A 12,035-nucleotide genomic window follows, 5' to 3' on the forward strand; every position below is an offset into this window, starting at 1 on the left:
TCATGATTTAGTGATTTTTCATTTATTTCTCGTGTATGTATCATACTGATTTTTGTTGGTAGTATACATATGATATTTATATTCAGTGAAGACAAGGCTTTAATTAAAAAATTCATTTGTATCTGGAAAAGATTTTATTTTTTGAACAAGATAATTATTTTACAATTGAACTGTATTTCTTCAAATCTTGTTTAAAATCTAAGTTTAAGATACGCAAATATGTATAAAATATGGGGCATTCCACGCCCCATAAGTCGGACACCATTCTGCTTTTGCATCTCCGATTTTTCCAATAATTTTCTGTTATAGTATCCATTGACAGAGGCCTTCATGATTTTTTTCAATTTTTTTTCGTTGAGCCGTTTTTGGGTCATCGATTTTTGAAAAAAATCGTTCTTTTTTTTTCAAATGCTCGCACTTTGTGAAAAATGGGCCGATTAAGACGTCTTTTTCTTCAAAAGTTTCGTTTTTAACAGCACTTTTGGAATATGAAATCGAAAAAAAAGTTCAGATCGTATTTCTGTAAAATTTTCAAATTTTGAGTATAAAATGTTGATTTCCAAAAAACACGTAGCGATGGATTTTCTTGAAATTTTTTTCCAAAGAACTGTCACTCATCCCGCAACTTTTAAGCCTAATTTCATAATGGGCAAATGATGGGATTCATTTTTTTTCGAATTTTAAAAATTTCATATTTTAGCTAAAAGTAAATAATAATCATTTTTTTAGGTCCATTAGCGACAGTTTTTGTCATCTATGAAATGTTACAGATATGAAGAAGTTTTAATAATATAATAGATTACGACCGTATATTTTTTAGTCAAGTATATAACAACATAAGGTTTTTGTATTAATTCTCATTCAATTTTATGTGCATGGAAAGTATCGGTACATAAAATCCTGATTATGTAATAGTATATTGTGTTACAAGGAACGAAAGTTGATGATCGCAACTCGCGTTATTGCCGCACTCGCTATAAACTTCACGTTCGTTGCAATCGCCAACTTTCGTCCCTTGTAAGACAATATACTATCACATAATTAGGATTTTATGTACCACTACTCTCCATGCACATAAAATACTAAATGAATATAAAATTAAATAAGAATTAATACAAAAAACCTTATGTTGTTATATACTGAACTAAAAAATATACGGTCGTAATCTATTACATTATTAAAACTTCTTCATATCTATAACATTTCATAGATGACAAAAACTGTTGCTAATGGACCTGAAAAAATGATTATTATTCAGTTTTAGTATAGATAGCTAAAACATGACATTTTAAAAATTCGAAAAAGAAATAGATCCCATCATTTTTCTATTATGAAATTAGGTTTAAAAGTTGCGGGATAAGTGACAGTTTTTTGGAAAAAAAATTCAAAAAAATCCATCGTTACGTGTTTTTTGGAAATCAACATTTTATACTCAAAATTTGAAAATTTTACAGAGATACTATTTGAACTTTTTTTTTTTGATTTTATATTCCAAAAGTGATGTTAAAAACGAAACTTTTGAAAAAAAACATCTCAATCGGCCCATTTTTCAGAAAGTTACGAGCATTTGAAAAAAAAAGAACGATTTTTTTTAAAAAACGGTAACTCAAACGCGGCTAAACGAAAAAAATTGAAAAAAATCATGGAAGCCTCTGTCAATGGATATTATAACATAGAGAATTATCGAAAAAATCGGAGATGCAAAAGCAGAATAGTGTCTGACTTGGCGTGGAATGCCCCATATACAAATCAACGAGAGAACGTACCGTTATTAACCATAAGATGAAAATTTTGCATTACACAAAATCTATTTTCGCATGACACTCATATTCACCAAAGAAACTGTTTTTAATGTACTTATGTGAAAAAATTATATTACAATATAATGAACTTATTTCATTTTTGCGATCGGTGATTATCCAGTTCAACCCTTCGTGGTTACACGGGGTCAAAATGATCGACACGCAAGTTCAAGTTAGGATTACTATATTGTCATTGGCGAAGGTGGCTGGCCAACTCTATAGCAGTGCTTTAATTCCTAGAATGTTTAAACTAATATCGTGAATTTTTATAAGTCTTATGGAACGATACAGTCAACGCAGCAGCCCTTCGAACACAGATAGGGTCATTTTGACTGCCTGCGACTACCGTGTTACAGCCAGAACGTGTGACCGCGAAAGGTTAACGTAGCGTTTTAGAACCACTTGTTACAAGGACACACAATTTACGAAAATCTCGAAAAACGCGTTCCTGGCATACTCCAAGCGAACTCGATACAAATTAGACTTCAAGCAACTGGTTACTGATTCTTTTTTGTGAACTCTAATCTGCGCTTCAGTGCAAGCAAACAACGTACAAAGAACCACGACGATCCTAACCACCTGGGAGCCATCATTTACCCTGATGACTATGAATTGTCCTCCCGATGACCTACCGATCTACCGGCTATCTGACGTGCACGTTCTGTTGTGCCTTAGAAAAACACCTAAAGTACCTGAACCACGGTTTACCGTACTCCAGAACCTCATGTACCGCCTTGACTGCTGGTTTACAAGGAGGTGCGAGAATCACGAGTAAAATCTCCCGACAGCCGAGCGACAACTTTCCTCGAAGAAACTAGTCGCCCGCTTTTCCAGATGCCGCGGAGACGGCGTAAGTCGCGCGAGGAACGCGACCACAACCTTCCATCCGGAGTGCTAACTGGGTGTTCCGTCAAGCAAGTCACGTCAACGTACATACCGTTCGATCATCGACAAAAAGAAGCCGTGGTCATTTTTGAATTTTCATATCTAAAATAAATATCAAGTGAGAGTTATAACCGGCTGGTTGAAATTCCTAGTCTATCTCGCTAGTTTCAATCACCACGAGACGACTTCAACAATCGTTAAGTTACACACATCCAGTTCAACATGAAGCGTACTAAACAAGATCTGATGTGAAGCGACTGAGTTTAAAAATGATCAAAAACGAAGTTACAAAATTAAATCATTACAATTATAGATCAAAACGATCACAGCAACATCGAAATTATAATAAATACAAATACTACTTCAGCACATCAGATTAGAGAAGATGGCCATTAAAATGAAAGAGGAGCGAATTTAAATAATTTATTTCAAAATTAAAAAATACAAATATAATTAGAAAAATAAAGTAGGCTAAATGGTGAAGATGATTCTTTATCTTGAACACAAAACTTTAACCGACGCGGCGCCGTAGAGTGTACTCGGGACTTATTACCCGGTGATAGCTATGATATGTCACGCGTTGTATCGAAAGAGGAAAAAGAAAAAGACCTCCTATACCACAGACTTCGCGGCCAGACGTTGGATTGCTTCAGAAAACTACCATTCCAGCAGTTCTTATCATCGTCGCGAGTATCCAAGGGACTCAATGCCGTGTTCCTGTAGGCAAGGATACTGATTATATCGTAAGCAAGAAGCGCAATGCACAGCTTGACGTCAACGGTGGAGACAACTCCAAGTTGCGTTGATGCTGTCGTTCTTCAGCCGGGAAAAACCTTTAGTCTGAAGGCATCATAATTCTTCGCCACGAAGACCTCAATAGTCGGCGACCAATTGGCTAGTAAGACGCTGCGACTGTACATCCGGTACGAGTAGGTGCTAACGACGAAGTCAACGGACAAACATCATACCAATCATACCATCATTCAAAAAATCGAGTTGCTTGAAGTACATCTGACTGTACGTCAAGTCGCAACTTGTCTGAATGGAACCGCATCTTTTTCTATTTTATTGTAAGCAATCTTATATTAGTTGGTAATCGCTGTATTTTTCGTATTTCTTTGTATTACCGAAACTTTTGTTGGTTTGAGTCTCGTTTCTTAGCTTTAATTTTGGCATAAGAAGGTATATTCGGTGTGTTCTCTAATATCTCAAAACCTATCAAACATCTCTCACAATCTCTTGCAGTTTATTATAACCACTCGTAATTTTTTTTTAAGGGGGACTACAGTGAAATTTTGATAACATCGAGTTGTTGATTTTTGAAACGACGAAAAAAGATGTGATCAAAAATTCCTCCCAACAAAATTTATATCATGGTAGTATGTATCCTGAGAAAAAAATGTCAATCTCCTGCGATGAAAGTGCACGCGCAAGGACTTGAGGAAAAAAATTTTCAGCTTACCGCCCCCAAAAGTTCCTTGCGCATACACTTTAATCGCAGAAGATTGACATTTTTTTTCAGGATATATACTACCATAATATAAATTTTGTTTGGAGGAATTTTTGATCACATCTTCTTTAGTCAATTGTTTCTCGAATTCAAGCATCGTAGTTTATTACATTAAAATTCTCTTCTAAATAAGTTACGCAATTTACCGTATTTAATATTTTATCGTCTAAGCTGCGGATCTTTGTGATTTGTTAATGAATATTTCTACAATGATTAATATACTGATGGGAGAAATAAGTGAAGATCAAATGCCTCTATTTGTTGGAGGACTAATTTTATTATTACAAAAAATTTTAATTTCTATTACATTAGGAATGATAACATTAAGATTCTAATGTTCATTTTGACGTGCATTTCTTATTCTTGTATACTTTTCTTTGTTTTCTTGGAAAGATTACTAATTGTAAATCTTTTTTAATGTACATCGATTTTAAAATTTTTATGTAAATCTTTTTTAATGTTACTCGATTTAGACTTTTTTATGTGAATCTCTTTTAATGTAAACCGATTTTGAGATTTTAATACGAATCTCTTTTATTGAAGTCTTTTATGATGTAAGTTTCTATCAAGGTAAATCTATTAAAATTTTTTATGGAATCGATTTAGAAATTTGAACGTGAATTCCGATTTTATCGTAAACTTGACTTTGACGTGATTTAAAAATTTTAATGCAAATATTGATTTTAACGTGATTTGAAAATTTCAATGAAAATATTGATTTTAACATGATTTTGAAATTTTTACGTGAATATTGATTTTAATGTAAATTTAATTTTAGCAGTACTGTACTTAATAAGCAATTTTTATACTTTGATTTAGAATATTTGATCGGAATTCCTTTGAATTTTAATGGATTTAAAATTTTTTACGTAAATTTGATTTTCAAGTGATTTTAAAATTTTTATGTAAATTTTGATTTGAATGTATATTTAATTTTAGCAGCAGGATACTGAATGCGCAATTTTTATACTTTGATTGGTTTAGAATTTTGAATGTAGATCCCTTCCAATTTTAATCGACTTGCAAATTTTAACGTGAATCGTGACTTTGATGTAAGCTCGATTTCAACGCAATTTTAAAATTTTCATGTGAATCTTGATTTCAACGTGATTTTAGAATTCTTATATGAATCTTAATTTTCGCGCAAACTTGATTTTAGCGGTATTGAATTTAATAAGCGATTTTTATAATTTTAATTTTTTCGATTTTAAAACTTCAACGTGAATCCTGACTTTGATGTTAGATTGAATTTAATATGATTTTGAGATCTTGTTGTGAATATAAATTCGAACATTTTGATGGAAATCTTAATTTGATTGTTAATCTGATTTGAGCAGCAATTTATTTAATAAGCAATATTTATACCTTAATTTATTTCGAATTTTTAATGTGAATTTCTTTTCATTTGAATAGACTTCGAAATTTTTATGTGAACTTATTTTAATAAAAATTTGATTTTGACGTAATTTACGACTTTTAATGTAAATCTTGACTTTATTGTAAATTCTTTTTATCCGAGGTGGTCCGACGTTGGGCGGAAAATTTATAATGAAAATATAATTGTGTGAATTATTTATGAAACGAAATTTGATTATTCAATTCATATTCCTAAATGACCTTTTTCTCACTTTACTTATTGCTATATTTACGTCCCGGCGTACCGCCTCGGCGAACCTTTTTCAAAATTAAAACATGATCACAGAATTGCTTCATCTTACTCAACAGCCACAGCGCTTGAAAGTTTCGTTTCGATGATTATAACGCAAAATATCATATTGCTTCAACCGACGAGTTCCACCCCTCCTAGAGAAAGTCACGTACAGGCCCGCGTATTAGGTTTAACTTAGTGCCATATTTAACATTACCGAGAACGCAAAGCGTGAAGTGGTGATAAACGTGATAAACCCCAGCGAGTCTCAACCCAAAAGTATCTTTTCTTTTTAAGTCAAAATCATCATCAACAATTAGGCTAAACCATGCGTACAATATGTACCAAATTAAAATAGGTTGTTCATTAAGATGTATGGATGAATGTGTGAGAATTGCATCTCAGTATCTTTTACTCGTAATTATAGTATGTAACCGACGAGATTGAGAATCGTCGGAACATCGTCGGAGCACTCGAGTCAGGCCCGGAGTAACGCTGACCATGCCGATTCTGGCACCGGGAGGTCGCCCTCGCATCTCATTGGCTAATTACCGCTGTAACTTTGTTGCTCCGAGGGCTCTTGGACCGTCAGGCCCAAGACGCCATGTCTTTCGTCTGTCAAGTCGCGAGGTGCGTGGACGTCAACCCGTATTAGCAGTGCCGTCTTAAGGCATGGAGTGGCCCCTGGCACTTTTGATTTTGGGGGCCCACTACCCATTTACAGAAGTGATACTTGGAAAAAAATAAAACGCCACTAAGAAATCGTACATTTTTATTTCTATAACTGGAAAGCCAAGTACACAATCAACAAAAAAATAAACATTACTTAAACTGGAACAAGTGGCTTCTTTCTCGATTTTTGATGGGCAAAATCATCGATTACTTCCTCGAAGTCATTTTGTTCGAGAACGTCTCTTTCGATACTCATCAATGACAGGTTGTTTAATCTTTCTTGAAGCATGGTACTGCGAAGTTCGTTTTTGATTCGACTTAACTTTGAAAAGGAGCGTTCACCACTACAATTGGTTACCATCAACGCCAAGAAAATCCTCAAAGTTATAGCAACATTAGGAAATGTTTCTTCAATTTCATCAGCTCGCAGGAGGTGGTATAATTCTGGAATATTTATTTCTTCATTTCCACTGTTTTGAACATTTCTTAAATAATGCGCCAAATGAAGACATTCAGACTCCAGTTCTTCTGCAATAACATTGACGTAATACATTGCAGCAAATTCTTTGCAACTATTTTTCAACTCGTTCGATCTAATATTTTTCAAGCGAGTAAGAAATCCAAAACGTTGATTGATTTCTTTGTACGAATCTGATCGTTGCTTCAAGTGAGTAATCAAGGTGTCAATTATCGGAAGAAACGTTTGCGTTTTTAATTTATCTCCGCCAGTTAGTTGCACAGTTTGCGCCGGTCCTTCAAAAAATATAATACGCGAACTTCTACTTCTTGTTCTTTGAGAGAGGTCCTTGTAGTCGGCGTCCGGAAATTTCATTTTAGCAGAGGATTCGTACTGGTCAAAATTATTCCTAACATTACCGATGAAGTCAGCAGGGAAGCGAATAATTTTGTTGCAACGTCCATGGTTAGAGTATCTTTTTGCAGGCTGTGACTTGTTGTGTTGATCCTTTCCAATACGTTACTCCACATTTCTGTCAGAACAATCATGTCAAGTTTTTCCATTTTTCTGGTCAGGCTAAGGGCTTCGTTTCGAGTTTCTCCCGGTTGATCTGTATCCCTAGCAATCAGTAGTAAGGTTTCCAAAATTTCCTTGTAACTCCGATGCAAAGCACCAACAGCGTCAGCACGTGCGGACCACCTGGTTTCGGAAAGGCATTTGATGACTTTGTTAGAACCGAGACATTTCGTTAATAAATTCCATCGGTAGGTAGAACTCGAAAAGAAGTTGTACAATTTTTGAACTAGCTGAAAAAAGCTTGTTGCCTCTGGAACACATCCAGCAGCATGGAGGCCTACCAAGTTAAGGGAATGTGCTGCACATGGTACGAAAATGGCAAATTCACACCTCTCTTTAATTCTTGCTTGTAAACCCGAGTACTTTCCAGCCATATTTGACGCATTATCGTAACTCTGACCGCGACAATCTTTTATTGAAACACCGTAATTTTCCAGCAACCTCAAAACTGTTTCCGCTAAATATTCAGCCTTGTGCTCTTTGATAGGTAAGAATTGTATAAATCTCTCAACAGGGACTTCGTCTTTTACGTACCGAACAATAAAAGTCAGCTGATCAATATGCGAGAGGTCGGGAGTAGAATCCACGCTAATTGAATAATACTTGGCTGTTTTCAGTTCTCTCACAATTGTCATTAAAACTTTCTTTCCCATAATATCGATGAATTCATTGCAAATATTTGCTGATAAGTATGAAGTGTTTCCTTTACCAGGATTTCCGTACTTTTTTATATGATCCGCAAGAAAAGGGCCAAATTCGCTTAGTAATTCCATACATCCTAAATAATTGCCGTTGTTTTGAGATCCAAAAGTTTCATTATCACCACGAAACGCGAGTCCTCTTGATGCCAAAAATTTAATGACTGCAACAATCCTTTTCAATACACTTTTCCAGTAATCTACCTCTGTCTTATATTGTGAAAGCAGGTCCACATCCACTCTGCCGATAATTTTGCTTCGTGCGATGTAAGTCATCATAGATTGCCTGTGAGCTAAACTATTTTCATGCTCTAATATGAGGTTGTTAATGTGCTTCCAATCGTTGCATCCACTTAAAGAATTGAAACTTGTTTTAGAAGCGCTGAAAAGACAACAGGAATAACAAAATACAGACCGTTTCAATGGTGAATAGAGAAGCCATTTCCTTTCCACACTTTCATTATTTTTTAATCTGCGGATAAAAACTGTCTTATGCAGGTTCCTCGTTTTTATTCTACCATCAAACTCAGTATAAGTTTTGGAAGCTTCTGAGAAGTCGCAGTCTTTATTCTGGAAAAACGCTGGCCCTTTGCGAATCCATATTTCACGCACTTGTTCCGTGAATACTGCATCACAATAATCACCAGGATCTTGCGAAATATTTTCTGTTAAATCTTGCACTTGTTTTATCAAATCAGTTGTTGGTGTAGTTCCGTCACGGTGCTCGTCGTTTCCTGAGCCAGAAATGAGTTCCGATGTTTTCTCAGTGTCTTGTTGGAGTGGTGAGTTTGAAGGATCAATTTTTTTACTACCGGCAGGAGTTTCAGGTGTAAAAAATGCCGTTAATTTTGGCAATTTGCCAATAGCTTCCTTTTGGTGAGCAGCTTTTTTTCTTTTCTCCGCACCACTGGGGTATGATCGTTTCGACATGATTCAGTGATTATTGGAGGCTCGAATAAGATAAATCATAAACTTAGTAGATATAGTTTTGCAAGCAGCTATGTTGGATTTATTTCAATATCCGATCAAAAATATTCCACAACGTATTTTTTCACTGTATCTGTTCACTGTCATTATCAACCGAATTTTTCGATTTTGTAACAAGCAGATTCAGTACACAAAACACGTCGTTGACCAATATGAATGAGTTTTTTTCATACCAGTTCGAATCGTTAAAAAAATGCACAATCCTATATAAAAATATCAGAAGTATCTATGTCTCCGAAGTCTGAAATAATGATCGATGATCAACTATCTGTTATTCCCTTACCAAGTAGTAGAATGCTTTAAGAAAATAAAATAGATGGCACGAAGGTCTCTTACGTACATTGGCAAGTAAAGAAAACCTGCTTGTATTGCTGTGTATATATACGGAATCAACGTCCGAGTTTTGTCAGACGACCACGTTTCACATTTAATTAGGCGGCGCTGACGAGTGTAGACAAGTCTCACGCACACTAGTAGCGTGCTTGAAAGGTAGTGTAATACAATGTTGTCACAGGTCATAAATTCAATACGGAAAATACCATTAATAATGTACACTAAGGACCAAAATGGAAGGATCACTTTTTTTTTGCTTTGAAATTTAAATCATTTTTGAACGGCTGTATTCGAGTAAAAAATGATCGGAGATAAAAACAGAAAAAGGATTCAAAGCTGGTATCCTTGACTTTTCAAAACGCAGGGAAAAAATGTTTTTACGCTTTTCGAAATAATGTTATGGTCAGTCAAATGAAAGAAAATTGAGACCGCTGAAGCAGATTTTTCACGCAAAGTTCGCATATTTTTTCATATTTATTCCGTTTTCAATTTGACTGAAGATAAAATTCTTTTAAAGAGTGTAAAAATATTTTTTCTTTAGCGTTTTTTAAAGTAGAGGATTGTAGTTTTGAAATCCTTTTTTTTGTTTCATTCCGATCATTTTTTACCCGAATACAGCCGTTCCAAAATGATCCAAATTTCGAAGTAAAAAAACGATCCTTGGAGTTTAAGATTTGTGTACATTGATAAAAGTTGGGCCATTTGTTCAACAACAGAAATTATTGGAAGCAGCGGCGGCAGCGAGTAACATATGGTATAGTGCGTTGTCATGTTTTTTTATCACTCAGACAAGGAAAACATCGTTCTGAAAAAGTTTTTGTGTGGTTTTTTAATTTTTGTTGTCTTGGGTTATTCGGGTTGTGCGGCTTCCCTGCACAGGGAAAGGTAATAAGAAAAAGAAAAATTGGAAACGACATAAAAGAGTATCGTGGAAAACTAAAAAATCTAAATATTGGTAAATTAAAAAAAAAGGCCGAACAGTTTCTCACTCCTGAGTAGAAAGAAAAAAACACGAAATTTTTTTAACTCATTTTGACCGACCTACTGTTCGTCCGCTGCGGCTCGGGGCCCCCTGGAACCAGGGGCCCTGGGCCTTGGCCCAGCGGGCCCATGCGGAAAGACGGCACTGCGTATTAGCCCTTCTGGTCGATAGTAGTGTTCGGAAAATCTTCATTGTGACTGGCCTAAAGTACCGTGCTGATTCGTTAAACTCAAGCTTTCAATTTGTATTGTGAATTGCAAAGAATTACTGTCACCTTATTTCAAATTCTTTCCTGTTCTGTACTGACTCTCTTATCTTCGCGAATAGACATTTTCATGACATTCATTTCCTTTAATAAAAATCAAATCAAGTTCTGCCCTGATTCTACCGGGTCAGGTAATTTTAAGTGATTAATGATAATAAGATATAAACATTCAACTTCTTGTTTAATTAGACTTCAACACTACATAACTAGTAAACGGTGTTAATCAGTAGATTCTTTCGCAACTTAATTGACCCAAATTTAACGTACTGCCCGAGTGACTGTAATCCGAATCTACGATCATCAACCCCCAAGTCTGCTTTGGTGGCTGATCTCGAGCTCCAACATCCATACGTAATCCATCTATTCGTACGACTCGAGGTGAGGCTCAGGTCCAGATTACTAAGACCCTGACCGACACGATCCGACGGCACTCAATCTCGACGCACCACTTTTCAAAAGCTAAGTCAATTCGAATGTTTCACTACAACATCAACCGAGTCTAGATAATCACCAATTTGATAAATTTATATTCCTATTCAAATATTGCCTATTGGTAATTAACATTCTGTTTATTGGCCAGCATCTCTAGCCAAACCAAAAATCGTCTTTTTCAATAACTCGTGTCTTGGTGGCAAGCTTCACTAGCCACTCCTTTAAGCCACCACTAATTGTTCACCAATACCTATATTATATAAATTCAATAATTAAATCAAACAATAGAATTGGTGCCTAGCTAGAAGCCAATATCGTTTAGGTATTTCGAGAGGTATTCTCTGGCTTTCAGCTTGGCTCCTATCACCTTGGTTAGTTAATTAGGAACCATATATTGTCACCTGTGTTTTTCACTTAAATCAAAAGTATAAGAATAAGTATACCGGGACCATCTCTAGAAACTAAACAGCAACTGCGCATGCGCGAGTTTAAATCCGCCGTCCGTGCAGTCTGGCCACCCCGAATTTCAGCTGTCAACCTTTGTTTTTGTCGGCCATGTAGTTCATACGCTATTTTGAGGTTAGAGTGTCAAATAATCGAGGTAGTGACTCGCAAAGGCTTGGGAAGTATTTGTCATTGCGCCAGAAAGTTGATTCTTGAAAGAACGGTCGGAATTTAATGCTAATGCTCTTTTACAATTCGTCTTAATCGAGTGAAACAAGAAATCTGTTTAAATGTTTGGTGCTTGGAAGAAACAAAGCAGGTAAGTAGGGACAATTTATTCAATC

The 12,035-nt window shown here is 35.5% G+C and overlaps 1 protein-coding gene across 1 annotated transcript; it reads right to left on the reverse strand.

Moving 5' to 3' along the window:
- Positions 1–6,671: 6,671 nt before the first annotated feature.
- Positions 6,672–7,349, reverse strand: LOC124404722. The gene has a single exon (XM_046879057.1). The coding sequence runs from the start codon at positions 7,347–7,349 to the stop codon at positions 6,672–6,674; it is 678 nt and encodes a 225-aa protein (XP_046735013.1).
- Between the last annotated feature and the right edge of the window lie 4,686 nt (positions 7,350–12,035).

Source organism: Diprion similis, chromosome 3 (genome assembly GCF_021155765.1).
Source record: "Diprion similis isolate iyDipSimi1 chromosome 3, iyDipSimi1.1, whole genome shotgun sequence".
NCBI lineage: Eukaryota > Metazoa > Arthropoda > Insecta > Hymenoptera > Diprionidae > Diprion > Diprion similis.

Coding starts and splice junctions, on each gene's coding strand:
- LOC124404722 (XM_046879057.1), bottom strand. CDS start 7,349: ATGAAATTTCCGGACGCCGACTACAAGGACCTCTCTCAAAGAACAAGA.